This window comes from Suillus subalutaceus, assembly GCF_016647625.1.
Source record: "Suillus subalutaceus strain FC151 chromosome Unknown DFJ58scaffold_40, whole genome shotgun sequence".
NCBI lineage: Eukaryota > Fungi > Basidiomycota > Agaricomycetes > Boletales > Suillaceae > Suillus > Suillus subalutaceus.
The window spans coordinates 270,082-296,239 of NW_024540289.1; the positions used below are offsets into that span (position 1 = coordinate 270,082).

General features: G+C 47.6%; 8 protein-coding genes across 8 annotated transcripts; 2 read left to right on the forward strand and 6 right to left on the reverse strand.

Annotated features, from left to right (window-relative positions):
* Positions 1-873: 873 nt before the first annotated feature.
* Positions 874-3,101, reverse strand: DFJ58DRAFT_726874 (cytochrome P450; the record flags this gene model as incomplete). The annotated part of the gene is made up of 12 exons (XM_041385413.1): positions 874-1,026; positions 1,079-1,372; positions 1,422-1,598; positions 1,650-1,660; positions 1,714-1,753; positions 1,806-1,864; positions 1,918-2,228; positions 2,279-2,293; positions 2,347-2,417; positions 2,470-2,551; positions 2,607-2,650; positions 2,700-3,101. The coding sequence occupies 12 exons, from the start codon at positions 3,099-3,101 to the stop codon at positions 874-876; spliced, it is 1,659 nt and encodes a 552-aa protein (XP_041244973.1).
* A 3,764-nt stretch (positions 3,102-6,865) lies between these two features.
* DFJ58DRAFT_326747 (uncharacterized protein) lies at positions 6,866-7,784 on the forward strand. Its single transcript, XM_041379876.1, has 4 exons — positions 6,866-6,939; positions 6,998-7,092; positions 7,169-7,630; positions 7,689-7,784. Exons 2-3 carry the CDS (start codon positions 7,020-7,022, stop codon positions 7,612-7,614), a joined length of 519 nt encoding a protein of 172 aa, XP_041244974.1. The 5' UTR covers positions 6,866-6,939; positions 6,998-7,019; the 3' UTR covers positions 7,615-7,630; positions 7,689-7,784.
* A 1,214-nt stretch (positions 7,785-8,998) lies between these two features.
* Positions 8,999-9,934, reverse strand: DFJ58DRAFT_878246 (uncharacterized protein; the record flags this gene model as incomplete). The annotated part of the gene is made up of 3 exons (XM_041394495.1): positions 8,999-9,207; positions 9,258-9,428; positions 9,481-9,934. The coding sequence occupies 3 exons, from the start codon at positions 9,932-9,934 to the stop codon at positions 8,999-9,001; spliced, it is 834 nt and encodes a 277-aa protein (XP_041244975.1).
* Positions 9,935-10,247: 313 nt separating this feature from the next.
* On the reverse strand, positions 10,248-11,203 carry DFJ58DRAFT_783224 (uncharacterized protein). Its single transcript, XM_041389881.1, has 5 exons — positions 10,957-11,203; positions 10,861-10,906; positions 10,513-10,806; positions 10,408-10,458; positions 10,248-10,359 (listed from the first exon to the last, which is right to left on the reverse strand). The coding sequence occupies exons 1-3, from the start codon at positions 11,000-11,002 to the stop codon at positions 10,686-10,688; spliced, it is 213 nt and encodes a 70-aa protein (XP_041244976.1). The 5' UTR covers positions 11,003-11,203; the 3' UTR covers positions 10,248-10,359; positions 10,408-10,458; positions 10,513-10,685.
* Positions 11,204-11,414: 211 nt separating this feature from the next.
* DFJ58DRAFT_783226 (uncharacterized protein) lies at positions 11,415-12,855 on the reverse strand. The gene is made up of 5 exons (XM_041389882.1): positions 12,365-12,855; positions 12,145-12,312; positions 11,894-12,084; positions 11,741-11,812; positions 11,415-11,634 (listed from the first exon to the last, which is right to left on the reverse strand). Exons 1-4 carry the CDS (start codon positions 12,810-12,812, stop codon positions 11,780-11,782), a joined length of 840 nt encoding a protein of 279 aa, XP_041244977.1. The 5' UTR covers positions 12,813-12,855; the 3' UTR covers positions 11,415-11,634; positions 11,741-11,779.
* Positions 12,856-13,030: 175 nt separating this feature from the next.
* Positions 13,031-17,254, reverse strand: DFJ58DRAFT_783233 (glycosyltransferase family 20 protein). The gene is made up of 14 exons (XM_041389883.1): positions 16,944-17,254; positions 16,410-16,895; positions 16,214-16,358; positions 16,033-16,162; positions 15,824-15,913; positions 15,578-15,629; positions 15,148-15,414; positions 14,804-15,027; positions 14,669-14,726; positions 14,529-14,618; positions 14,429-14,470; positions 13,759-14,253; positions 13,556-13,701; positions 13,031-13,499 (listed from the first exon to the last, which is right to left on the reverse strand). Exons 1-14 carry the CDS (start codon positions 17,166-17,168, stop codon positions 13,151-13,153), a joined length of 2,799 nt encoding a protein of 932 aa, XP_041244978.1. The 5' UTR covers positions 17,169-17,254; the 3' UTR covers positions 13,031-13,150.
* Positions 17,255-18,881: 1,627 nt separating this feature from the next.
* Positions 18,882-21,485, reverse strand: DFJ58DRAFT_840603 (uncharacterized protein; the record flags this gene model as incomplete). Its single annotated transcript, XM_041392626.1, has 8 exons — positions 18,882-19,035; positions 19,089-19,131; positions 19,187-19,939; positions 19,992-20,391; positions 20,454-20,780; positions 20,836-21,116; positions 21,164-21,349; positions 21,386-21,485. The coding sequence occupies 8 exons, from the start codon at positions 21,483-21,485 to the stop codon at positions 18,882-18,884; spliced, it is 2,244 nt and encodes a 747-aa protein (XP_041244979.1).
* A 1,432-nt stretch (positions 21,486-22,917) lies between these two features.
* Positions 22,918-24,460, forward strand: DFJ58DRAFT_715939 (uncharacterized protein; the record flags this gene model as incomplete). Its single annotated transcript, XM_041384174.1, has 8 exons — positions 22,918-22,977; positions 23,009-23,064; positions 23,122-23,393; positions 23,446-23,696; positions 23,786-23,863; positions 23,886-23,918; positions 23,980-24,288; positions 24,416-24,460. The coding sequence occupies 8 exons, from the start codon at positions 22,918-22,920 to the stop codon at positions 24,458-24,460; spliced, it is 1,104 nt and encodes a 367-aa protein (XP_041244980.1).
* Between the last annotated feature and the right edge of the window lie 1,698 nt (positions 24,461-26,158).

Consider the following 26,158-nt stretch of genomic DNA (forward strand, 5'->3'; position numbering starts at 1 on the left):
AAATCCAGCAATTGCTTGCCCAGGAGTCCTGGGCAAGCAATGGCTGGATTTCTAGGACTGTGCCGAAGGCAGGAAGAAGACCGTGACTGAGCGCGGGCTCGTGTATAGGCTGCATCGCGGATCACCTTGCGGAGCAAGGTCATGTTGGATAATCTGTCAGTCACCTGACATGAACATCATGCTGTGTAATCACGTGAGATAAAAGAACATAACTTGCAAGTGACCTAGACCTAAAATCTAGAAACTCAAAACCGTAGCAATTGCAGAAATCCAAAGCACCGCCCAATTGCCTGCATATCGGAGCAAGGTCAAAAGTTCGCAACGCGAACCCCTAGTTCGGTAGTTAGAGTGAACGATTATGGCGTGTAATTACGAGACGATTCAAAATTCGAAAATCGCGTAAAAATCACCATCCACTATAATTCCTCTTCGCACCAATTCTCGAAGACGCTGAAATTTAGCTGTCTTGATCGTGCATTCCTTTCCCCTCTCAACGTCTATGTTGATGGATTTTAAACGATAAAATTCTAGACAAGTTTCCGGGCGATTTTCGTACGTGATATCAATCACACTCACGAAGCCATGTAAAATCTTATTTTAGTTCAGACAACCTGAAAGAAGCTGAGTAGAATCCATTGAACACACCAGAACACACGCTCGACTACCTTGAGTGCAATCATACGCTAATATAGTATTTCCTAAGTTACCACTTTACATACAATATATTGTCATAGAGCCGACCGAAGGGGAGTTTTTGTACAGAGCTATACAGAGTTCATATTAACATGACTCTGCTATCTGAATAAATTATTTAAGAGCTTGGGCCGCAGAAAAGCAAGAAAATATTTGAATCCGCCAGTGCCATGCAACCAATCATTCATACCGACGAACTCTCAAAGGCACTCCAATACTGTCCTCTCCAACAACCCGCGGGCGAGGTAAAAGTCCCCTCGCAATCTCGATCCGGGTATCCGGTCCATCCCGCATCTCAAACACAAAGTTTTTCACCAGAACCGACAATACCACCTGTATCGCAGTGAGTGAGTAACGTCCAAACTGGCTGATTCGTATCAATCACCTTGAATTCCGCGATCGCAAAATCTTTTCCAAGACACGTCCTCGGGCCGTCGACAAATGTCATCAGATGCCTATGACCTTGGATTTCCTTGGCCTTCCCACTGATGCCGTCTTCAGTCAACCAACGATCAGGCTTGAATTCCTTTGCGTCAGGTCCCCAGATGGCCGAAGAGCGATTGATCGCCCTGATTGAGATCACTATCGATGACCCCTTCGCTATAGATATACTGTCCGTCATTTTCCCGGACCTCGTGCATACAGGTTCGCTCAATGGAATAACGTCATCTTCACGTGCCTGTAGATCCTGTCAGAATCTCTATTCACATATAGATGTGCGTACTCACACGACGAGTGAACAGGGGTACCGCAGGATGGAGTCGTAGAATTTCATGGACAACCGCATCCAAGTATGGAAGGTTGGCCTTTAATTGGTCGTATGTCGGATCAGCACCAAATGCAAGCAGTTCCTCTCTGAGGCGGGTTTGGACCTCGGGGTATCGCGATAGTTCGATTAGCGCCCACTGATCACCACGTGAATAGCGTGCACGGACGTTATTGGACAATAGACCTACCGTAAGACTAACTAGCAGTGAAGAATCAGCTGACATGATGGAAGCGGACAAGAAATCAACCCACTTGACGTCGTTTCGTAACCCGCGACAAGCAAGACCCTCATCTGCGGGATATCAGCTTGCAAGGCATGGTTGTGATACATAGTCTCCACGGACCTGAGCCATTATTTCCTCCTCGGACATATGAAGTTCAGCTTCCTGACCTTCAGCTTTGACTGTGATCGTTGCGTCAATCAAGGGACCACAATGAATCTCTTGGAGAGTGTACTTAGTAGTCCGATGATAGATTTTTCTTCTTCGACCTCTTTTATATTCACATCCTTCTCCCGGCGACTGCGAAGTAACAAGTCATTGCATATTTCGCCCATAGTTACGTTGAGTTTATTCCTCAGCTTCGTCCGCTTAGTAGGTATCTTGACAAGAATAGGAAACGCCGACGCGAGCAGTAATAAAATTTTGGTCACTGCTGAGGCCTGTGGGTTGTTTCCGAAAGTATCGAAGACTTCCGTAACACTGGCATGCTTTCCGTCGAGTGAGCCAAAATCATGGGAGAAACCAGCGATGCCAATCGTATCCAAACTGTTGTTGCGTCATTTTCGGGACTTGTATGGCAAATATTCAACCCTTACGAGATATGATTCATCCTTGGAGTCATTTTAATGAGGAGTGCAAGGTTTGTATGCCCAAAGTTACGCACCAGTTTTGAACTTCAATGACAGCATTCCCATCTTTGCTCGATTCTAGATCGGTGTTCCATGCACTCTTGACCTTGGAGTTTCGAGATCAGATGCGTCGCATTTCTTAGATTGCAAAACCTTACCTTATATGCTGAATCATAAAACACTGAAGTGAGTGTCCGAATAGCTGCATTGCTAAAAGCCGGAGTAAGGGCCTTCCGCTGCCTAATTGACAAATAGTTGATCAGTCTCTGACACGAGGACAAGACATGGACACTACCTCCTGTGACTCTCACCCTGAGACCACAGTAACCCTCTGCCGACCTGTCAAGAGATATCAGATAGACGATATTAGAGGAGGGTATTAACATACCAGGTTCTCTATCAGCGCCAGAGAAAGGGGTGTCTGCACATAGGTCCATGATTCCCGGGCATAAAAATGTGCGATAGCTTTTGGGTCACTTAGCACGATTCTGGTCTGTCCGAGGACCGACGGAATCATGTACGCTACCCCATATTCCTGCGCCCAATGTTCATACATTGTAGCACTGTCTTTAGATGAGGCGATGTCATTCGAAACACCGTATATGAAGCTGGTACGAGGTGGACCACGGAGTTGAGTCGTTCTCAATCGCCAGCGAAGTGCCCTTATCACTTTGACGAAAGTCCACAGTGCTACAAATGAACAAGCGACATTGAATACGCCAACCGAACGCACGGTTGTCCAGAGGCTTGATGGAGAGCCAGGTATAGCAATAGCAAGCGAGGCCTTCATTGTAGCAATGAATTCGATACTTGATCCATTGTAAGATTTATAGCCACTTCTGCACGTGCCGGCATGGCTAGGCTTACTGTAGGATTAATACTGACATAAGGAGCCGCAGCTGAGGCCTGCCATCATCGACATCATCGGTGCGCCATCATCGGCGTTGTTCAGGTGCCGGTGAACATGGCTCGCCGGAGTTTCCCGGCACACTTCCAGCTGAACGTTAATTTTACCTTTTCGACCTACCATCGATGTCGAGTTTGGTACATATCCTCACTTCGTTCGACTCCCACGTCAGTAGGGGAGGGCTCTGTCAAACACGAACGAATTCCCATGCATCAGTCGATCTGCAAAGCTGTGTATGAGTATTCCCACACTATCATCAATACCCTGTGAACCGCTTCAAACCCAATATGAAAAGCTCAGGGAGGCCCGAATACTTACGAAGGAGCAAGCAGCTTCACAAGAACGTCAGATTCAATAAGATATTGAGCAGACTTAGCCGATGGTTGTGCCATCCACTGTCGTACTCGAGTGCTTGTGTGACCATCAAACAGCGTCCTGTTGTGGCTAGATTCAAGTATGCTGGTGGCACACCTCAGTCAACTTATTTCAAATATGGATCTTAAACGGAAACCCAATTTGTCATCGCAGCCACTTCCGAATCGATGCAAGGACTCATCGTGTACGCTTCATGGTACTGTACAGCTAACATTGCCCTTTGCCCATTGAATCTATAGATACTGACTTTGGGTCAGGTATTTACCGGGTTTACAGTACTGCAGTGATCGATTATAAGGTTACACCAGCGGTTCCGGATCCGTCATATTCACCTTCCTCCATGGATCCCTCAAAGATAAGCAAGAAAATAAGTCGCTTTCGAATTCTCGTTATAGGAAGAGCGAATGCAGGAAAAACTGCCATCCTCCAGAGAGTTTGCAACACACAGGAGAACCCAGAAATATATAACTGCGCAGGAAAACAGGTGTGCTTCATAATGCTAGTAGTAAGAGGCTGGTAGCCGGATGACTGACCCATCGACATCAGATCGATGCTGCAGTTTTAAATGCATCCAGAGAGGTAATGTTTGCCCTCAATTGGTAGCATGAACTGACACGTTCTCAGCGCGGAGAACACGATATCGAAAATGAAATGGTGTTTCAAAGCAACCCAGGATTCGTCTTTCATGATTCACGCGGTTTTGAGGCAGGCGGTGAATCCGAATTTGACAAGGTGAAGGAATTTATCGCGGGCCGTTCTAAGGAAACCAGGTTCAAGAATCAACTCCATACTATCTGGTAGTTGCAACTGATCAATCGCGACATGCACTATCTCACGGTTTCTTGAACATAGGTATTGCATCCCAATGGACGAGGCAAGCAGACCGTTCACAGAAAGCGAAAAGAAATTTTTCTCCGAGTACACAGGAAGCAGTAAGCTTTCGCATCCGACTATCGTTGATGTTCGACTGATGCGCATATTCGCAATCCTCAGTTACAGTGATCGTATTGTTCACCAAGTTTGATGCCCTTACGACGTCGAATTCTCACAACTGAGAAAAAATGGAACATCGCTAAAGAACTGGTCCTGAAACACGCCGAGGAGTCATTTGCTAACAGGCCACAAATGAAGTTTCTCAAGGACGTCCATTGGCCTCCAAAATGCCATGTATGCCTTCCTAGTAAGCTGGTTGATGGTTGAGGTGCGATACATGATGAATGTTGATCCATTAGACATGGACAAGGATGATGCAGATTGCGGGCCACTCATCGAGCGCACAGCCGGAACTCTGGATAACGAAGTGGTGAAACAATTTTCGTCTCGACCCAGCTGACCAACTTGGAGCTCTGCATGAAACATGCAATTGAGAGGTAACTACCCATGGTCTTATTACCTGCCGCGAGCATTGGTGACTGATATCGTCCAGAACACTCACGAGATATTTTAACTCGGCTAAGAAAACACTTCTGGATGAGGATATGATAACAAGGCAATTGGGCACCTGGTTTCCTACATATTTAGGTAAGATTATCGGAAAGTTCGAAGGTTGATCTCATTTATGTTGGGCGTTTACTTGCAGGCAGTATGTCTATTGATCCCCCTCCGAGCTCGAGCCATGCTGGTCCAAGTCGTTGCCTACTATTCGCAGGCTGTAAGTGTGTCGATCCTCGAACCATGCTGATTGAACTGTCAACGCTGCGAGTCATGTATTTCCTTACCTCTGCGACGGTGTGGGATCAATATTATGGATTGAGTCTTCGGATCGAGATCTGCGATCGGTTTGCGATAGTCAAGAAAGATCGTCACGATACAGCAACAACGGAATAATACAGACTGACAAGTAAGCTAACTGTCACTTGCGAGCTGCATCGAAGGCGGTAGATTGATTCGGATTGATACAAGAACGATTTTCTTTTCAATCTTCGGTCTCGATTGGGACTGCACCTGCCAGAAGGTCGTCACTAAGCTGAGTCGTGGAAGTACTAGGCATGAAACGGAACTTACGATGGGTCGCATGAGGCAACATGAGTTACCAGCTTCTCGAGAGTTGCAAGGAACTGTGATTGGCAGGAAGCGGGAGATGGACATTGGAGACCACAGAATGTTCGCTGCAACCCGCATAAAACAACGCAAGTCATAGCGAATATTCTGAGAACCCTGCTGTTTGGCTTTTTCTTCTTCATACACATGATAGGAGTGAGATGGGCATTTGTCATTTGTCATGAAAGTAGGCGTGAAACGGAACTCAGGACGAGTCGCATGGGCGGTGGGGGTTACCAGTTTGGTCGTAGTACTCGATAGTTGGAAGGAATGCTACAGTGACAACTGGTTGGCAGGAGCAAGTAATGGAGGCCACAACGTTCGCTGAAACTAACCACATAACATACCTAGTTTCCGCGAACATTCCAATATGTCGTTGGAACTCGTTGTTCGTCTTTTCTTCATACATAATACGCATGCTGAGAGTAAAATGGGTGTTTCCTGGAACATGCACCGCTGGAGATGAACGCTGTGTTGAGATTACTTTCTAAGCTATAGTATAGAGCTCTCAGCTGACTGCGATCGATTTGATTGCGATTGAAAGAAACGCCAGCAGCTCTTAGGCTCGTGACCAGCCTGGCATATACTATCGAGTGGTGTAGCCAGGCTGGAGTGGCGTGGCAGGGCGAAGCGAGGAGTTTGAAATTTAGCAGGTGCCGGTCGTGCCGGTGATACTCGTTCGTATGTAGTACAACTTATGCGTCTACCGTCGTTCAGACTGTATATTGACTCGGAAGACCGGAGGATATATATGGACAGCCTGCTGGAGAAGACTCCATACTTGAGCCAATACATTTTATCCCTACACGCAATTACGCCATTGATATTGAATGAGGAAGTACTTACCTGCGCGAGGGTCAAGATTTAGCTAGAGGAGTTTGGTTAAAGAGTTAAAAATCGATTTTAACTATATGCCTCGTGTTTGCTTGTGAGTCTCGAGTCCTACGATCTACAGGACTCTCGAAATCCTCATTGCTATCATCCTAGTGCTAATTTTTGCCATCCGTTTCTGGACCACGTCTTCTTCCCGCCCACCCATGAAGTACTCCCAACGTGCCCGCACGGCCCTCCAAGCGCTCCAAACTGTCCTCATCCCAAGCTGCTCTCTAGCCCAGCGTGTGCCACATCAAGCTAATCAAACATGCATCAGATCATCATTCTGGATCAATAATCGTCATTTCTTTGAGCACGCTCCTGCAGGATGTATGCGATGGAGGACCTGATAGATGAAGGTGTCTGTGCGTATGCCTGTTCCGTCAGTCTGAACGTCGAGTGGAAGCGGTGGGTGGAATTGCTGGATCGAATGGTACGTGTACACATTCTGAGTTTGTTACTGATACGCACGCTGAATGACCGTTCATCAGTTCCGCGGAGACGTGTGAGTATATGCGCTTTACGCTTGAAAATTCACTTCCAACACATTTGTTCATCCTCGAGGATGATACGAAGAGCTTTTATGGTAAGTATTCATTCTTCTAATTTCGCAGTCACTAGCACACAACATTTCGACGGACTGATTTACCCACTTTCAATAGCATCTTCGCCCTCCGCCAACTGTGGGACCATCATCATTGTCAATCAATCTCACCAGCCATCTACTCACGCACCTGACTACTGCCCAGCTTCCCAAGGGTTCCCGCACCATTTTGGAGTTCACCTCCCTCTCCAACCATATCTCCTTCCTCAGTATGACGCACATTCTTGCCTCGTCCCCTTCCTGACCCACCGTCTCCCCCACCGCCTCTCAGATGTCCTCACAACAATAAACGACACTCCACACATCAAACTATCGAGGCTCACGAACACATCACCGCATACGTTGATCCACTCGTTGCATTATCAACCAAACTTACATACCCATACTTCTGCTTTGATCGTACTCAGCAAGCGGATTGCCGTCAGGACAAAAATATTCATGACCTTAGCAAGCGAATTGGCGGAGTGCAACCTTCGTGCGGTGAGCGTTGGCGCTGAAGTATAAATCTCCAGTGATTCAAGTATGCTCTTGATTTTTGTACCGTCAATGCTGTACTAGCATGTCTAATTCTTCGTCAGGAACGCATCAACATCATGATTCAAGAATTCGAGTCGCCCGGATGTATCTATCTGTGGCCGTCGGTTTTGACAGACAGGCAGCAGAGACTACCCAGGCTGTTTTTTTGCTAATGTGTTCTTACCGTGTGGGGCACGAAGATGCGGGCCTTTCTTCAGGAGATTGAAGAAATCTCTTGGTACCAACTCGATAGTAATGCCATGTCTGACACTGGATGACGTGACACAGTGCTGATGGTGCTAATAGGAGCGGACATCGAAGATTTCATGAATTGGGCACGGAACTCAACTGGGTAAGTTGGTTGATATACACTGTTCGGGAAAACTAATCAGTGTCGCACAGGGAACAAGATACAACCCCTCAGCACGTAAATGCAGCTTTCAAGGCATGGAATGCGCACCTTCCTGTATGGAGGAAGGTAGCGCAATTTTAGTGCTTCATGAAATGCATCCACCCGACTCGGCGAGTGATGGGCCAAGTTCTCAAGAACGCGGTGAAGATGTTGTGCCTGTTTGAAACATGTGCTTGCTACCTTGTACTCCCTATGTGTCCTGCTTATGGCCCATGAGACTCCAGTTGTAACATTTACGTGCATGTGAAATACCCATGTCACGAAAGAGACGGAAGACTGCGCCATCGTTAGCTTATTGCTTCTTGCATGCAGCAGGGTCTCTAAGTCTCGTTCTATACCACACCCTGCGTTGTCGGAATCAGTAAGTCCCATGGTATCACGGAATTGGCATGAACGACTTCTTTATGTGCCCCTAATGCTGTCGAAAATGGTGTGCCCTGCGAAGTAGGCCTCGTGACATGAACACCAGGTAATGTCTCTTTGACAACGAGACTCAGTTGGGGTGATCGATTGGTGGTTTTAATCGTACACAATATATCGCGTTATATAACTGACCAGCAAAAATCGACACTGCCAACTTCCTCGGTAAACCGTAAGTGCCATAAGCTGCTAGCCTGCCATGGCTAATTTAATCCTATCTCCATACTTACATGCAGGGTGCCATCACAGTCTACGTATTTGGTTTTTCTACAACCGACAGTCAGTTGAACTCTTTAGAGGTGAAAGGTCACAAAGTATGTCGACTTGGCAAAATCATCGTCCCGTGATGTGGATCAAGCTAAGAGAGTGAAAAGAGAAAAACTTACTTGTCCATCAGCCAGTCGGTCATCAGCCACTCACTGCCATAAACAACTTTGTCATTGCCCTTCAAGTTGTATCTTTCATGCGCAGATAATAGTCACATAGGAATTGTGCAATCGTCAGTGCTTCATGATTGCGGATATCGAAAAAAAATTAAACCTACCCAGCAGGTACGAGCGTATTGCAGTGGTGCAAGGAGAACGTTAAATCATGCCATGAAGATGGGGCTGCAGAGCCAGGTGTCCTGCTATGGGGCTTGATCACAATTATGCCTCCTGGACGCGCTGGAAGGCTGGGCTTAGCAAGACTCAAGCCAATGTACCACTTCCCATCACGTTTCACAAAAGATCGAAACAACCATATACGTCCTGCATGCATTAGTGCCATCTTCAGCGTGAGGAAAAAATAGACCACATACCCCCCGCAACGAATTCTACACCCACATCCCCTGTGATAAGCAAGCGTTTCTGAAACTTCCTGATGCGAAGACGAGCAATAAACTGGTTCGTGCCCAGTCCGTCCTCTGACTCCACCTGAACCTCGTCGGGCAAAAAACCTGAAGAGCGTCTCAAAGGCTCTTCCTTGGCAGCTGGTTGGCACACAAGATTAGTCAATGATTTCGAGCGGGAATTACCATATACAACTGCTGGGATTCCCTAAATTCAGCTGCGAAAATAATGCTTGGTCGCTAGTCGACATGCATGCGAGACGCAGGTCGGAGGAGCAGGCAGACGAAAATTTGGGAATGAATTTAGATAACGCCGAAAAGGCTTCTGGTCGCTCATTCACTATTGCCCAATAGAGCGCTGTGTGGCCTTCGATATTGGGTGTTTGCAGGAGGTCGGAGAATTTAGTAGCAGAGAGCGCAGCGGCGCAAGCATCGACGATTGGGATGGCAGAGGAAGGGGTGAAATCAGGGGCAGAGACAATATCACGGATACATGTTAGAACAGTATTTCGTGTCTGCCTGCTTTGAAGAGGAGAAAATCGTTTGTGTTCAAGTTGGAGAGAATCTACTAATGCAGACGTGGAAGTTGTGGTGTATGAAGGAGGTGCGTTAGTGACGGATTTGCTATCACTACATGGTTCGGGCATCATGATCCAGGAGGAGTAAGTGGCAAGGAGGATGATCGATGAAGTTCCAGGTATATATCATAGGCAACTATTAGGGGCTTGACACGTGACTTGTTGAGACCATTTTTACATTCAGATAGATGTACTGACTAGTCGAGGCTACACAAATGTACTCCCGCCTTTGTCTTCGTCTCTATTGATAAGGTGCTAAATGTTTATATTATATAAATTCAAGCCGAACCGAAGTATGTGAACCATAGAAATATGATAGAATCATCAGTGCCACGAAGGATCTCGCACGCATCGGCCAGGTCCGAAAAATTGCCCAAAATACTTTTTCAGCAGCCAACAACCTACAATCCGTATCTGATACAATCAACACATTCAACTCCTCGTTTCTTGGACCCTTGAAGGCGTTCAATTCTGTTGCCACCGAGATCGCAAATGTACAGCCATCTATCTCTATTTCACACGCGACTAACATTCATACGCAGGTTCATCCCTACGCGAAGGTGACATTGAGTATTTTCACATGCGCGTCCAAGGTAGGTTTCTTTCTCAATCATCGCCGTCGCAGGTTGACGAAGTTTCGGTAACAGATAATTCTCGAGGCAGACCGTAATGTCGTTTCCTGTCTGCTCTCATCAAAGGACCTCATAGGCTCGGAGTACGCAACGGTCGCCGGATTGAATACGTCTAAATATCGTTTGCCAAATCCTCGACAAGAGCTTCTGCAGAAGGGTATTCATAATTGGATCAGCAGCAACGTTAGCTACAACTCTTTGGCAGAGATAACCCGGCTATAACTTTCTCTAGCGGCGAGCACGCATCCGTCCCTACCGCGGGGGACACAGTCTTCCTTCAGGAGATTAAATCTTGGTACAGACTCGATGGTAATGTCATGTCTGACACTGGATGACGCGACACAATGCTGATGGTACTAATAGGAGTGGACATCGAAGATTTCATGAATTCGGCACGAAACTCGGCTGGGTAAGTTGATTGATATAAGCTGTTCGGGACAACTAATCAGCGCCGCACAGGGAACAAGATCCAACACCTCAGCACGTAAATGCGGCGTCCCTTCATGTATGGGGGAAGGTAGTGTAATTTTTAGCACTTCGTGAAATGCATCCACCCTACTGATGGGCCAAGTTCTCAAGAACACAGTGAAGATGTTGTGTCTGTTTGAAATATGTGCTTGCTGCCTTGTACTCCGTATGTGTCCTGCTTATGGCCCATGAGACTCCAGTTGTAACATTTACTTATCATTGTGCATGTGAAATACCCATATCACGAAAGAGACGGAGGACTTCGCCATCGTTAGCTTATTACTTCTTGCATGCAGCAGGGTCTCTAAGTCTCGTTCTATACCACACCCTGCGTCGTCGGAATCAGTGAGTCCCATGGTACCACGAATGGCATGAACCACGACTGTGCCCCTAATGATGTTGAAAACGGTGTATCTTGCGAAGTGAGTCTCGTAGGGTAAATACCGGGTAATGTCTCTGACAATGAGATGTGGTCAAAGCGATCAAGTAGTTTTAGTCGTACATGATATATCACATTATTAACTGACCAGTAAAGATCGTCACTGCCAACTTCCGGACTCGGTAAACCGTAAGTATCATAAGCTACTAGTACTAGCCTGCCATGACTAATTTAATGTCATCTCTATCGTTAAATGTAGGGTGCCGTCGCAATCCACATATCTGGTTTTTCTACAACCAAAAGTCAATTGGATTTTGTAGAGAAGAGTCACAAAGTACTAATGTCGGCGTCCAGTGACGTGGATCAAGCCGAGGGAACGAAAAAAGAAAAACTTACCTGTCCATCGGCCAGTGAATGCTGACATAGATATTTTCATTATCGTCCTTCAAGTGATATTTTTCGTGCATCCTTGAAAGTAGATAATAGTCACATGAAAATCGTGCAATAATCAGTGCCTCATGGTTAATGTCGAAACAAATTTAAACCGACCCAGCAGGTGCAAGCATACCGGACTCCTCGGAGTACGGAAAATCCAGCCCTGAAGGCGAGGATGCAGAGCCAGGTTCTCCACTTTGAGTCTCGATCTGAATCATGCCTATTGGGCGCACTGGAAGGCTGTGCTCGGCAAGACTCAAGCCTTCCATCACATGTCATATAAAATCGAAACAGCCATATACGTCCTGCATGTATCAGCGTCATCTTCAGCGTGAGGAAAAAACTGACAGATATAGACCACATACCCCCCGCAACAAATTCTATGCCCACTTCCTCTGTGATAAGCAGGCGTTTCTCCAGCTTCCTGATGCGGAGACGAGCAATAAACTGGGATTTGCCCAGTCCGTCCTCTGAGTCCACCTGAACCTCGTCAGGAGAAGAACCTAAAGAACGCCTCAAAGGCTCATCCTTGGCTAATTGGTGCATGTGATTAATTGATGATCTCGAGTGAAAATTACCACCTACAATTAACATTCCCTAAATTTAGCTGCGAAAATAATGCCTGGTCGTTAGTCACCATGCATGCGAGGCGCAGGTCGGAGGAGCAGGTCGACGAAATTTTGTGAATGAATTTGGATAACGCCGAAAATGCTTCTCGTCGCTCATTCACTATTGCCCAATAGAGTGCCGTGTGGCCCTCGATATTGGGTGTTTGAAGAAGGTCGAAGAATTCAGAAGCAAAGAGCGCAGCGGCGCAAGCGTTGACGATTGGGATGACAGAGGAAGGGGTGAAATCAGGAGCAGAGACAATATCGCGGATGCAAGTTAGAACAATATTTCGTGTCTGCTTGCTTTGTAGAAAGTGAAATCGTCTGAGTTGGAGAGAATCTGCTAATTCAAACGTGGAAGTTGTGGTGTATGAGGGAGGTGTATCAGTGACGGATTTGCTATCACTATATGGTTGGGACGTCATAATGGAGGGGTAAATGGCAAGGGGTAAGGATGATGAAGTTCCCGGTATATATAGCAACTATTGTAATCAGGGGCTTGTCGAGCATATGGACACAGCATAATTACTAATCAAGTTGCATGGACACCCCTGAAGTCCAATGTCTCGTTTCAAAGTCTCAAGCTTCAATTTCGGTGTCACATGCACCCTGCGTGCAAAGCTGAAGATCACGATAGCACAAATGACAGACGCGCATGATCACGCGCACGACTGATCTCTAGTAGCACAATATACAATATACATCATACATATTCAAAACCAAAACCAGCCGAATCCTTTCTAAGATACACCACCCCCACCCTCTACGGACAATTCGCAAATAACCACATCACATCACCCACCTCCCCAGCATCCAATTTCCACTTCGCATCCGTCCCCTTCCCACTCGTCGACACCGTCTCAGCGTTATCCAGCTCATTCAACCTCCTCAATAGCTTCTCGTCACCGCTTACAGCGAACACGAACCCTGCCTCTCCTCCTCCTCCGTTCACGGGTACATCTAGGTCGGGCACCGAGGAGGAACGCGGTGAGTGGGCGGGTCCGCCTGGGTGTAGGATCGCGCCTACAGCTGTGGAGCGGGAGATGTTGTTTGGGAGGACTAGGAAGGAATTTGAGCCTGGGATTATGCGCAGGCCGTAACGTTCGCCAAGGCTTGAGGAGTTCATTAGTGAATATGAGAATGAGAATGAGGGTATGTAGAAGCGCACCTATCAAATATATGATTCTGCGCTTCGGCAGCCTGACGCCTCGCCCACTGACGATCTGAACAATCATCCGTCGGACCACTCCAGAACCTCCACACAACAGACGCCTCGCGCTCTTCTACAAACGAACCAGGCGTCCGCTCCGTGAACTACGCTCAACAAAAGTATCATCAGCACCACCTAAAACACCCAAACAAAACACGCACATAATTCAAAATCTCCACACAAAGACCCTTCCACGTCAAATTCAAATTGGCAACCATACTTATCCACACCCCTCCTTTCCCATTCTGCACCGGGATCTTGGCAAAACACCCGTTCTCCGCGACTATACCCACCTCAGGCGCTTTTGCAGCGACCCGCTCGAGACTCTTGACAGGTAACCCGCTGAGCAACCACACCTCGTTGCGCTTATTTGCAGAGAACTTGTTCAGCAGTTCTACTGCGCCTTCAGGGGGCACAAACGGCGCGAGGAGTCCTGCGCGAGACAAGTCGGGACGCCAGAGCGTGCCTTCGAAATCGAGCAGGATGATACGGCGAGGGGAGTGTTTGTAGCGTGGGAGGAGGAGTGTTGTGTTGAGGGCAGGGACAGAGTTGAGGTCTGTTTGGGTGGTGTGTTCGGTGTTGGCGCGAAGGCAGCGCGTGAGGAAGGAGGTGACGAAGGTTTGGGCTGTTTGTGTTACCACGTGGTTATGGAGGTCCTGTTTTGAGTAGGATGGGCGCGTATTTAATGATCGGCACATGTAAGGGATGATGGAGTGAGAATACAGGGAAATGGGCGCGTGTAACAGGAGATGAGCGCGTGTTTAATGATCAGCGAGCGTTTCAAAAGCAGGTCAGCGCACATCGATCGATCGAGCAAGCAAACACTCTCACCTCCCACCTCGACAACGCCTCCTCGTCACTCATAGTCAAAGCCTACCAAAACACCCCAGTCATCACTCTCAATCCCCTACCAATAAACACAAAAACGCACCTGACGAATAGCCTTGGCAGTTCCATGCGTGTCATACGGATTCACAGCAATACAGGACCTGAATCCACTATAACTATACGATCCGGTGAACTTTGAAACCCGGTGAGTAAGAGATGTGGGAAGGGAAGGGAAGGACGAACCTCGCTCAGAATCAAAGGCCTATGTCTCCCATCTTGGCATTCAACAAACTCATGTGTCCTGTCAGTTCGTACCATCAGCACTCCACGACAACCAAACCAAAATACGACGCAAACGACGACGAACCGAAAACTCACCTCAGCGCCATCCCCTCCCTCAAACTCGTCACCAAAAACGCATCCGCCACAGTCAAAAGCGCCAGATACTGACTAAACGTGACTTCTTGTGTATGGAGGAACACGACAGGCTGATACGTGAGCGTGCTGAACGCGCTGTTGATGCGTGCAACGACGTCTGAGACGCCGCCTGCTGCTAACTCATTGGATTCGGTTGTTTGGAGGGCTACTTGGAGGAGGATAACCTATTGGGTGTGTTTGTATTAGTGAGGGTTGCATTTTGGATCAGAAGGAGGGGAGGAATGAAATGAAAAAGGAAGATGAAAAGTGGAAAAAGAGGCAAATAAAAGGACGACAAAACGAACCTTCCCCTGATACTCAGGCCACTTCTTCAAGAACAACTCAAACGCCTCGAGTTTATGCCTCACGCCTTGGATCTCATCTAACTTATCTCTCCCTACGACTATCATCATACCCGCATAGCGTTGCCTGAGGAGTTGGACCCAATAAGAGACGTCGGGCTCACGGCGCCGCTCGCGTAGGGCGCCTACGTCTATGCCCATGGGGAAGACGCCGACGTCCACGAAGCGGCCATGGCCTTCGCGGGCGCCGCCTGGGATACCGTATTCGACCTGTGTGGGTGTTAGGTTTGGGCAGGGAGGGGTGGAAGAGAGGGAAGGAAAGGAAAGCAGGGAAGAGAGGGGGAAGGGGTGGAAGCAAACACAATCATAACCCCACAAACACCAACCAAGACACCCTGCACAAAAAGAACATCAAAACGAGGTAGAAGCCCACCTGTATCCCCTTGGGCAACGCTTCGACTGCAAGAATACGAGAGACGGTTTGTCTGTGTGGATGTATGCGTGCGTTAGCTATGCATCGTGAGTTGAGAATTAACGCGAGATTAGAAGGGTGATGTTAATGAGTGCAGGAAGTGCACAGACGAAACTGGGGTGGTGCATAGACAAAATCAGGAAAGTCAACTCATCACATCTCCCAGCACAACCCAACTATCGCAGCTGAAACAAAATCAAAACGCACCTAAAATGCCTTGCATAGCTCGCAGTCTGAAATCCTACCAGATCCGCACCGAGCATACCGCGGAGGAGCTGTTCGCGTACGCTTAGACATCTGTGGGGGTTGGGGTTAGTGTCGGTTTAGAAGGTGGTATGATGCAGGAAGGTGTAGCGTAAGAAGTTGATGTCCAAGTCGCGTCTAAAACACACCAACACAACGAAAACACGACCCACCTAAATATTTCACTGCTCGGGAAAGCAACGTGCATGAAGAATCCGATTGGAGCACAAGCGAGAGCGGGTATGCGGGTGCTTTTGCGGAGGAGGAGGGGGAGGAGCATCAGGTGATAGTCGTTAATCCAGACTAAGGGCATACGTCAGACAGAACCAAAGCCCCCGGCAACGAGATACGCACCGACATCGCCCTCCGTCCACACGCTCTCGATAGCCTCTGCAAACCGCTTATTAACAGCAACATACTGCTTAAACGCTGCGCTCTCGAAGAAGAGTTTAGTTTTGGGCGCGTCGGGGACTGCATAATGAAGACACGGCCAAAGGACCTATGTATCAAACATCAATGAGGAAGCAAGAGGGACGGGGAAGAAAGGCACCTGATGACAAAACTCATCATAACAACTCTCAAACTCTGCATCAGGGATCCAAACCGGTAGACTAGAATGCTTCTCCATCATCCTTCGATCGACGCTGGCTTTGAGTTCTGTGCTATAAGCGTCTGTGCTGTTACCGAGAGTCCCGACCCAGAGTTTGCTCGTCATGCGATCTTTGACGCTGTCAACTGCGTTCTTGAGACCGCCATTACAGTGGATATTTGGTGCAAAGTAGTAGGATTCAGCGGGTGCGTTTGTATAGGAGCGGGTGAGGGAGGGATACCTAGGTGGTTTTGAAGATGATGATCTGCGTTGGAGACGAATAGAATGGACTAGGTCTGGTTGAAACTTTGCGAGTGATGCGTCTATGTTTTGGATGGATGGGGGTGAGATTGAACCTTTGCCTGCAGGGGATGGAGCTAGTGAAGCGAATTTTGAAAATGGATTTAATTCAGAGGGAGGAGTGCTGATTGGGGTGATTGCGCGAGACTTGCAGGGGTTAATTCATCGTACCTAGAAATAATAGAAAGAGTTCACCTTTAAGTCGTCGACTATGCTCTTAAGGGGAGCTGGGGCGCTACCGATAGATCGTGACGAAGCATGCCTAAATGCTGGAGGACGACCGCCCAAGTCCTGTGTAGCTGTTGCACCTACCTCTCGAGCATAAATATCTGGAGTAGGGGGACTGCTTTCACCTAGAACTGTAGTCGTTGGCAAGAACAGTGAAGCAATGATAACACGGTGGTTTCGTAGTGAGCTCATGGTTGTTCGTGATTAAAGCTCGTTAGCCACAGCAGTCTCCTCATAAGCAACATCCTAAATCGTCATCATGCTCCATCGATTCTATCCAGTTTCCACACGGCGTAATAACAACGAACGTGCAACCAATTGAACCGACAACACCCGGAAGCTTCTATTTCGGGTTAGTTATTAGCGCACTTCCAAGCGCGTGTAAACATTCTCATTCGTTACGACTGTGCGCAAGCTAAAAAGCCTCAACGATAAAGACAGACTTATCCTGATAGCTCAGAACAGCTCGCTACTAGGACACCGCATCTAAAACTGTCATCCAAGTGCACTTCCAGCGTGTAAACATTCTCATTCCGTAACTCGGATGGAATCGGTCATTAAACTAGTCGCGATTAATCGGCTAGCCTTGCATGTTGGCCATGACGAGTTCTTTACGTGGCATCAAGTATAAAGTCAGTCCAACTCCCTTTTGACCTGCGAGAATGTTGAGCTGCTGCCACCTTGTCTTCAAGTTTAACTCTTCATCATATATCAAGAACAGCGGGGCCCATTGACGCGGAATGTCTCGAGAACTTGTCATCGTTCATGCAATGGTTAGTTTCTCAAAACATTTAGTGGTCTCCAATGGCCATCACCCCACCTTCCTTACAACCCTCGAGTCTAAGTACTGCCGGCACCAAACTTGTAATTCATCTTGACCATGGCCTCATGCGACCCATCGTGGGTTCCATTTCATCCCTATTACTTCCACGACTCAGCTTATGACGAATGGCAGGCACAGAACCCAGATCGTGACCGAAGATTGAAAAAAATCGTTCCCCCGGCATCGTATCAATCCATTACCTCCCACGCAATTCGCAAGTGACAGTCAGCTTACTCCTCAACCTATCTGTTCTACTATTGCTGTATCACGATGATCTTTACGATTGCAATCCAATTACAGATCTCGATCTGAAGACTCACTCATGTCATCCACATCGTCGCAAACGTAAGAAACACCCGACTTGCAGCGTTAACCTCGGTGTCCCATGAGGACAACGCACAATGTCCATCTTACTCTTATCATGTCTATGCGATGTTGTACACTTGTCGTTCAAGTTGGCAAGGGAAGATTGGGATCGGGGAGGCGGGATACATTAGTCCGAGTCCAAGTTTCCATAACTAGGTCTTGAACAACTTTCAGGACGCAAACGTCGTAGTGCATGCCCTCGATTCACTTGACCAAAGACTCCCCAATCAGTTCTATCCCATTTCAAAGTGAGTAATTCCATTCTTCATTCGTGACTCGAGCTGAATAATGTCCCTCCAAGCAACAGCAGGAACCGACTTGCGGTTTGTCGGACTCCGCACACTCCTCATGACGTGGAGGACATTGTACATTTGTTGATTCAATCACTCATCGAGCTGATATCGAAGCCACCCGACACAGTGATGTTTATTTTTTTGTTACAGAATGTCACTTCACACAATGCTCCGGAATCCATGATTAGATTCAACCACCAAGGTCATTGCTCCGCGAGTCGCGATTTCAATCTTTAAGTTTCAAGTCAGTCGTACAGTATGGAAAGCCTAACGTCCGTGCTCTGTTACTTGGTGTGACATGCTCCAAATAAGGCAGTCACATAATTGGGACACCGTGCACCCCTGACAAATTATCTAAGTAGGTAATTCAGTCCGTGTCGCATGAACTGAACATTTGTTTCCAAGAAGAAAATACTAAGATTACTACGAGGTTTCACTTTCTGCTCCACCTGCATAAGCCTCCAGCCCAAATGCTGGCCATTCGCAGTACTTGTTGCAAACATGGTCCTTCTCAAACTGACTCACGGTCATCTCCATGTTTCCATCCCCAAAAATATCGCGTCCTTCACTGACGGTTCTATCCGGATGCGTCAGATCAATTGGAAGGAGCCCAACACTCAGGCAACTCACGGATGTGTCAGAATTTGAGGGTCTGTCAGCAATGTTGTACTCCCTAAAGGTATTGAGTCAGTCTGAGTCAGTCTGAGTCAGTCTCATGCAGTGCACACTGGTATGTTGTTGCACGCCTTGATAATCAGATATAAATGCCAATTTACCGGTCTTGACATATTGTACATGCTGCGTGAATGCGAAGAACACCGCCAAGTCATAGCCATATTCGTCATAGTCAACCAAAGGGTTGGCATCCATATTATGAATGAATTTGACGAAGTCTTCCCCATCGCTATCAATGAACTCTTCGAGAAGGAAGACGGCGCGTGTGGACCCAGTCTTGCTTCCAGGTTTGCTACCGCCCTGATGATAAGCCAGTGCGAGTCCAGCTTCTACAAAGCGAACTTGTGGAATTAGGAATGGGGGTGGTTCAGACGAAGATGCGATGCAACGATCGATGAAGTCATAGGTTAGCTTTAACAAGGACTTGGCCCAGTACAAGACGTTCGCCTCCCTAAAGAGCTTTGATAGCTCGTCAACGAGTGAATAACGGGCAATCTTGTATGGTCCCGTTGTTGCAGTTGGTGTCGCGAATACCTTATGGTAGGGTCGTTTGGAGACAATCTTATCCCGTGCAACAGAACCGGGGCCTGCCTTCGGTGGGGCCATCAGTGTGAGCCATCCTGTGTGGGCAGTTTTGAAGCCTCCAACTCCAATCAAGCCTTGAGCCGATGTGTCGATAATCAGCTCGCCCACGGACCACTCAGCAGTTTCCACTGAAAAGGAGTGGTTCTTGTCGAGTAACAGGTCGGTCATGGAGCGGGAAGGGATTAGGTAGAAGTGGATCCTCTCGTTCTGTCGCCCAAAGACTGAAATTCAAATAAGTCCCGCTTGCTAGTGTCATGAGTACAACGAACATACCTTGCTTCACATCTATATCAGTGCCTCCTCCGATCCTCAAGACTTCCTTCAGTTGGTCACGATTGGGTGAGCAGAGAGCTGCAGGTACAACATCTCTCTTTCGAGGAGGAGACGAAGTACTAAAGCTACTAGAGCTGTGAGTGTGTTGATGGGTTCGCTTGGTGGAAGTAGTCGCAGTGGTCGTCTTTCGAGGAGGAGATGGAATACTAAAGCTACTAGAGCTGTCAGTGTGTTGATGGGCTCGCTTGGCGGAAGTAGTCGCAGTGGTCGTAGGTAAAATCACACCGTCATTGGTGGCGGTGGCTGTATCAAACTCACTCTCCAAGTCCAATGAGGATCGTATCGAAGAGGGGACTTGGGTAACTTTGTGAGCAGCATGTTGACTGATACGAGCGGCATTCTAGACAGCCAAATAATGTTAGGTTGGGGCAAACGAGTGAGGTAAGAGACTAGTACACGTACCATTTCAGCATCTTCCCGCCAATTCTCGTATTCAATCCACTGAGTCTCAGGGACAACGACCATTAGTGCGAACTGCTTCGATTTGAATACCATGGTCTTTGATCCTTTGCGGGATAGCTGCTGGCATTGATCATAGAAGTAAGCAACCGAGGGCTGGTGACTGGAAAGATCCACCCATCCAGAATCTCGCACTATAAACTCATTGACCCGCCAGACAAATTCACCGCCAAAAATCTGTAACTTGGGCACGATAGTCACCAATGCGAGCTCGATCAGCCCTGGTGCATCAATCTGTGCATCGATGCCCTTCTTTCCCTCGCATATATTCTAAACAAAGATGTCAGTCACCACCATGTTCAAGAAGGTTATGGCGCATACATACCCCAATGGGAACCCCACGTTTCTTGCGACCTCCGCCTTCATGAACTGCACTAATCTCGATTAGGATGGTCTCCGCTGGAGGCAAGCCCGTGGCATAAGCCATCTTGGCCCGGCGTTCGTGCTCCATACGATATAGCCCATGTTGAGACGAATACCCAATTGAACCAGCTGAGCGTGATGAACCTGCCGGCTGTGACGAGCCTTGCCATGATGTAGGTATCATGACGTCTGGCCCTGCAGTGCGACGAGGCTTGGCCACCACAGGTGGAGGATTGACTGTTACTGTTGTGCGAATTAGCGGAGGGACTCCCAACATATAATTTACTCACATTTCCGTTGTGCTGCATTCACTGACTGTTGAATTGCGTGCAAGTTAGGAACGCGGTCGTTAATTGAACCCTGCGCACTGGTAAACGGACGCAGCTGCTGGGCTCGGTGGGTGGGCCTCACTGAGGTCGCTGGGTTCTTCTTGTAATGTGCGTGGCAGGATGCACACACATTACGCCCAGGTTGTCCTGGCTCGATGGTAGCCACATAGAAACATGGCTCACCTTTCCTGATCTTGGCCCTGCAAACAGGACGATCACAGATGCGGTCTTCTTTGGCATAAGCGTCCTCAGTGAATTGAGAAACGATCTCGTACTCTGCCATCGTGGTCTGCGATAATCTGCTGGTGATTCGTCTCACCTTATATATACGAACTGAGCACGACCGGAATATATTAGTCAAAGAGACAATTCAAGAGGTTGTTTAGGAGGTTTACCAGGTCAGACACGAGCGGAACACATTGGTTGAGACACGTTAGTCGAACAGACAATTCAAGAGACAATTCAAGAGGTTTACCGGTCATACATGACCGTAACACATGCGAGTCGCCAGAACAACTGAGTCGCCAGAACACATTGGTCAAGGAGACATTTCGAGAGACAATTCTGACCATGGTGGATGATACGGATGATATGAGCCAGAGTCCAAATCTTGCTTGAACACTAAATGAGACAGATGGTGCTAGTTGAGGAGCAAGGTTAGCAATGCTCGCGTGATTATTCAAGTTTGGCCACAAAGATCTGTTGCCAGCGGTACTAAGCAGCTCCTCCCACTAACACCAATTGATCCTTCAATTCCCATCCGTGATCGTAGAGTCGATGCTTCCCTCAATAGGTGTTCGATTAGTTTCATGCCCTCCAGGACGCGCTCCTCTTCAAGCCGTCTAGGAAGTGCACAGTCTTCTGAAAAGCTCATAAACGCCTACAAGCGCGGATTTGAAGTAAATGACTTACCCAGGATAATACATAAGGTCATACATGACCGGCAAACTCAGATTTGCAAGAGGATGACCGCTCTCCAGATCCAGGCCCAGTAAAGGCATAGCCTCCTGCAGTCCGGAAGAATGACTTACCCAGGATAATATATAAGGTCATACATGACCAGCAAACTCAGATTTGCAAGAGGATGACCGCTCTCCAGATCCAGCCCAGTAAAGGCAGAGAGGATGAGTGCTCTCCAGATCCTCCAGATACCAGGCTCCAATAATGCCTATAAGCCAGTCTGCAGTCCGAGTAAAGCAATTCTAAATATGATGAGCGATACGAGTCGGAGTGAGTATTCACATGCAACTCTCTACAGATGGGCAAGACAAAGGGCGATTAGAGGAGGTAAGACGGTGAGAGGAGGTAAGACGGTGAGAGGAGGTAAGACGGTGAGAAGAGAAGGTAAGACTTGGACCCTATGTCTTTGGCTCAAGATTGAAGTAATGTTATAAATATCAACACCTACACAACCGTTATGATCATTCAAGTCCCCATGCCCAACCAATGGAAACCCACTCGTGAGCGGCCACACTTTCACTATAACATTAGTCCCAGTGTTCTGACCTTCAGGCAGCTCCGCTGGAGGTAATTGCAACCACATATTCTTCGCATGTGGAAGGCACGCCAGACAGACCATCAAATTGTCCTTGAGCTGCAGAAGCACATCGACACAACTCGCTACGGCATCGGGTAAGTCACAGGGGTTTTTATTCCTCATACATAATGTAACGTTAAACACTAGACGTACCAAATTTCTCGAAATCCGCAAAGCAATGGGTCTTCAACGGACCCATCAGCAAGCGCATACTGTTGAGTCTATCCGCGATGCAATGGTCGAGTTACGTGCGATCTATCCGAATGCAGGAGCACGCGAAAATGGCAAGCTTACTGTATCATGAGCAGGATATGAGCGTGGCTAGGTGATATGACTGTGCCGACTGTACTGCATTCAGGTCGCTGACTCTTTTTCATCTTAGGAGTGTCATAGCATCATACTTTGCGGTGTTTGAACCTGATCTTGTCCGTGAGCGTAAGGCATGTCGCCTTCGAAGAAGGCGATTCTGGGCCGCTGGTGTGAATGACTTGTTTGCAGTCGATCAGCACGATAAATGGCTCAAGTTTGGTCTGGGGCTGCACACGGGTATTGAGCCGTTCTCTGGCCGCATTATGTGGATCCGAGTCTGGCACTCTAACAGAAATCCGCAGTTGATTCTTACCTATTACCTTGACACGCTTGAGGAACTTGGCCGTAAGTCAATTTGCATCTTTCAGGGCGCCCAGCAGCCTGATTCATTTCATAGATATGCCTATGGTAACACAAAGCGACCCTGGTTCTGAGAATTTCGGCATTGCAAACGCCCACACCATGTTGCGGCAATGGCATGACCCAGCTTTGCATGGCACACTCCAGCATCGCTGGATGCGAAGCAAGAAAAACGTCATGCCTGAAATTACGTGGTCTCAACTGTGTCACTGTTTCACCCCAGGGTTTGAAAACCTACTAGATCATGGTGTTAACGCGGGCTGGTATGATACTAACAATACCATTCAAGTGTGAGTTTTCGGGCCTCATGTCATCACTAACAGCTCACATGTTTGTTCAGACTGGTTTTCCGTTGGGTCTTTATCCTGTGGCTCCAGCGGGAGCTGGATGCCTATCGGGATCGCGTCAATAACTCCATGAAACGGCGCGACCGCAACAAGATTCTCCCACACGGCGTCCCCAAATATTATCTACGAGGCAGCCGAAGACTTCGGCGCCTTGGATTTCAAGGTTCGTTACATATCGTTACATATATCAGTCAACAGTATTTCTAATATAATCCCGTGCACAGATTAAACTTGAACCAGAGGCTTTAGACCATGTACAAAGTGCCTACATCAAGCCTTCACATCCAGTATTTGATCTGGTTCCCGAGGCGTTTGGAGAATGTATCTCGCACTTCTATGATGAATTGGGTCGCCCAGCAGTTACACGGCAATCAGCTTGGGAGATTTATCTTCAGTTGTTGGAAATGTTGCAGCGCGCTGATGAGCTGCCTCCGCAGATCGAGCTCCTAGACGGCGAAGATGAAGAAGTTATCCCACTTTTGGACAATTATGAGGACCTACCTGCACGCGAGGAATCCAACGACGCATATTATGTATATGGGGGGTGTGAATGGAGGACTCGGCATGGATACCGGACATCATTGTCAATTGGACATCCTTGAGCGTGACAATGAGCCGGAATTGACAGGAGCTGATGATGCCGGCTTGGTTGTTTCAGAGTTCTCAGACTGTGAAGATGACGATAGTTTCGCAGATGAATGGTAGATAGTAGATACATGAAATGTCTAACTGCATCACTCCGAAGCCAATATTATAACGCGAACGGTGTACAGGGTCCTATGCCCTTAAATGGGTGCGTGACACCGATTTAAGAGCACGGACGTTAGGCTTTCCATAGTACAGGGGCTGCCCAGTAAGTATATGTGCTAACTCACCGTGCCACAATTGTCTTTACAATATGTAGATATCATGCTGAACATTGCTTCCTCTCGTTGAACCGTCGAAACCGAGAAGCTTCTGGCTTCGAGATATAAACAGAACGTCCATATACAAAGACGCCATCATGATCCAATAGCCCATGCACGTGCGTGCATTATCTCTTGCCATCAAACAGTATCAAGTTGGCATCGTGATAACTGATGGGCCCGAATGATCGTCCTTGCGTTTTCGTCATCTTGACAATTATCTCGGTCGCATGCTCCCCTTATGCTAACATGGATCTTTTCCATCTTGATTGCCAAGGCATCTATGACGGCAATGTTGCTCAGAATCACCGGAGCTGGTGTTTTTAGACATGTTGATATCGTCTTACACAACTCTCTCAATTGGATAGGTGAATGGATTGCATTATTCTCAAGACTGGAAACTGGCACTAACCAAAGGTACTATATACCACTTGCAGGGATTTAGTAGCCCACTCAATTCCATTTTAATTTGTAGTGCGATGGCAAGGACTTCAAGCTGTTTAGATCGGTGTTTCAAGGGTTGGCGTCCGAGAAATCGCAAACGCATCACACTGACGTATGCTGTGTGCCGGAGACAAATACATCCCCCGCGTTCGTATTCCCGAAACTCCGCAATGAGTGCTGAACAAAATACAGGCTACATAGTACCGTTGTTGGTGGGGTACTTTCGGAATTGGTTCAACATTCAAGCACTGGCTTCGAATTCTGGCGAGGCTTCTCGCAAGTTGGTCCGAAGTTAAAATATTTTCATTGAAGCCAAAGAAAGAACCTCCTGACTAGATTCTGCCGCCGGACTCAACCCTGAACCATCAGCGTCGTCATGCAATTTTTCAGCCCGAAAGTAGTCGGTCGTCACAGACACCCGCCTCGAGGCCTCAGACACCCTCGTCATCCTCATCCACCAACGCCCCTGTGATATCATTCCAATTCAAAAATTGACGGTCGGTGATATTCTTCTACAGATGTGACGGGCATTTGATATCTACTTTGCCTTTTGCTGCCGTGTCATGTACTATGTACTACCTCTGTCTCTCGGTTCGCAATAAAACCTGTCCAAGTCCCCTATATGCATGAGTCCTCCGAGCACGGAGCTAGGGAATTCGCCTGTTTAATCACCGCGAGACCTGAGCGTAAAATTGCTTCACCTGTGAGCATCAGTCATTCACACTGGAGTCACGGGTCACTCTAACTTGATGTAGTGCGGACCACTAGCCGATACTAGCACTATAGTATAAGAATGTGATAACAAGATTTCGGAAAGCTTGTCGGCCCTGATAATTGGCAAGTAGCACCTCCGTAGAAAATACCTAACACCAGCATTAAATACCGCCCCAGATATTCTCTCTCTCTGGAGTCTGTACTATGACATCAATAAATAATAAATCTTTAACAGTGTCACAACCCTTTTAACGAATAAACGTAGGGGCGGAGACTAGGACTCAAACGAAGGTTATCAAACAAGAAGAAGGAATAGCAGGACGTCTTAGGATTGCTAGCA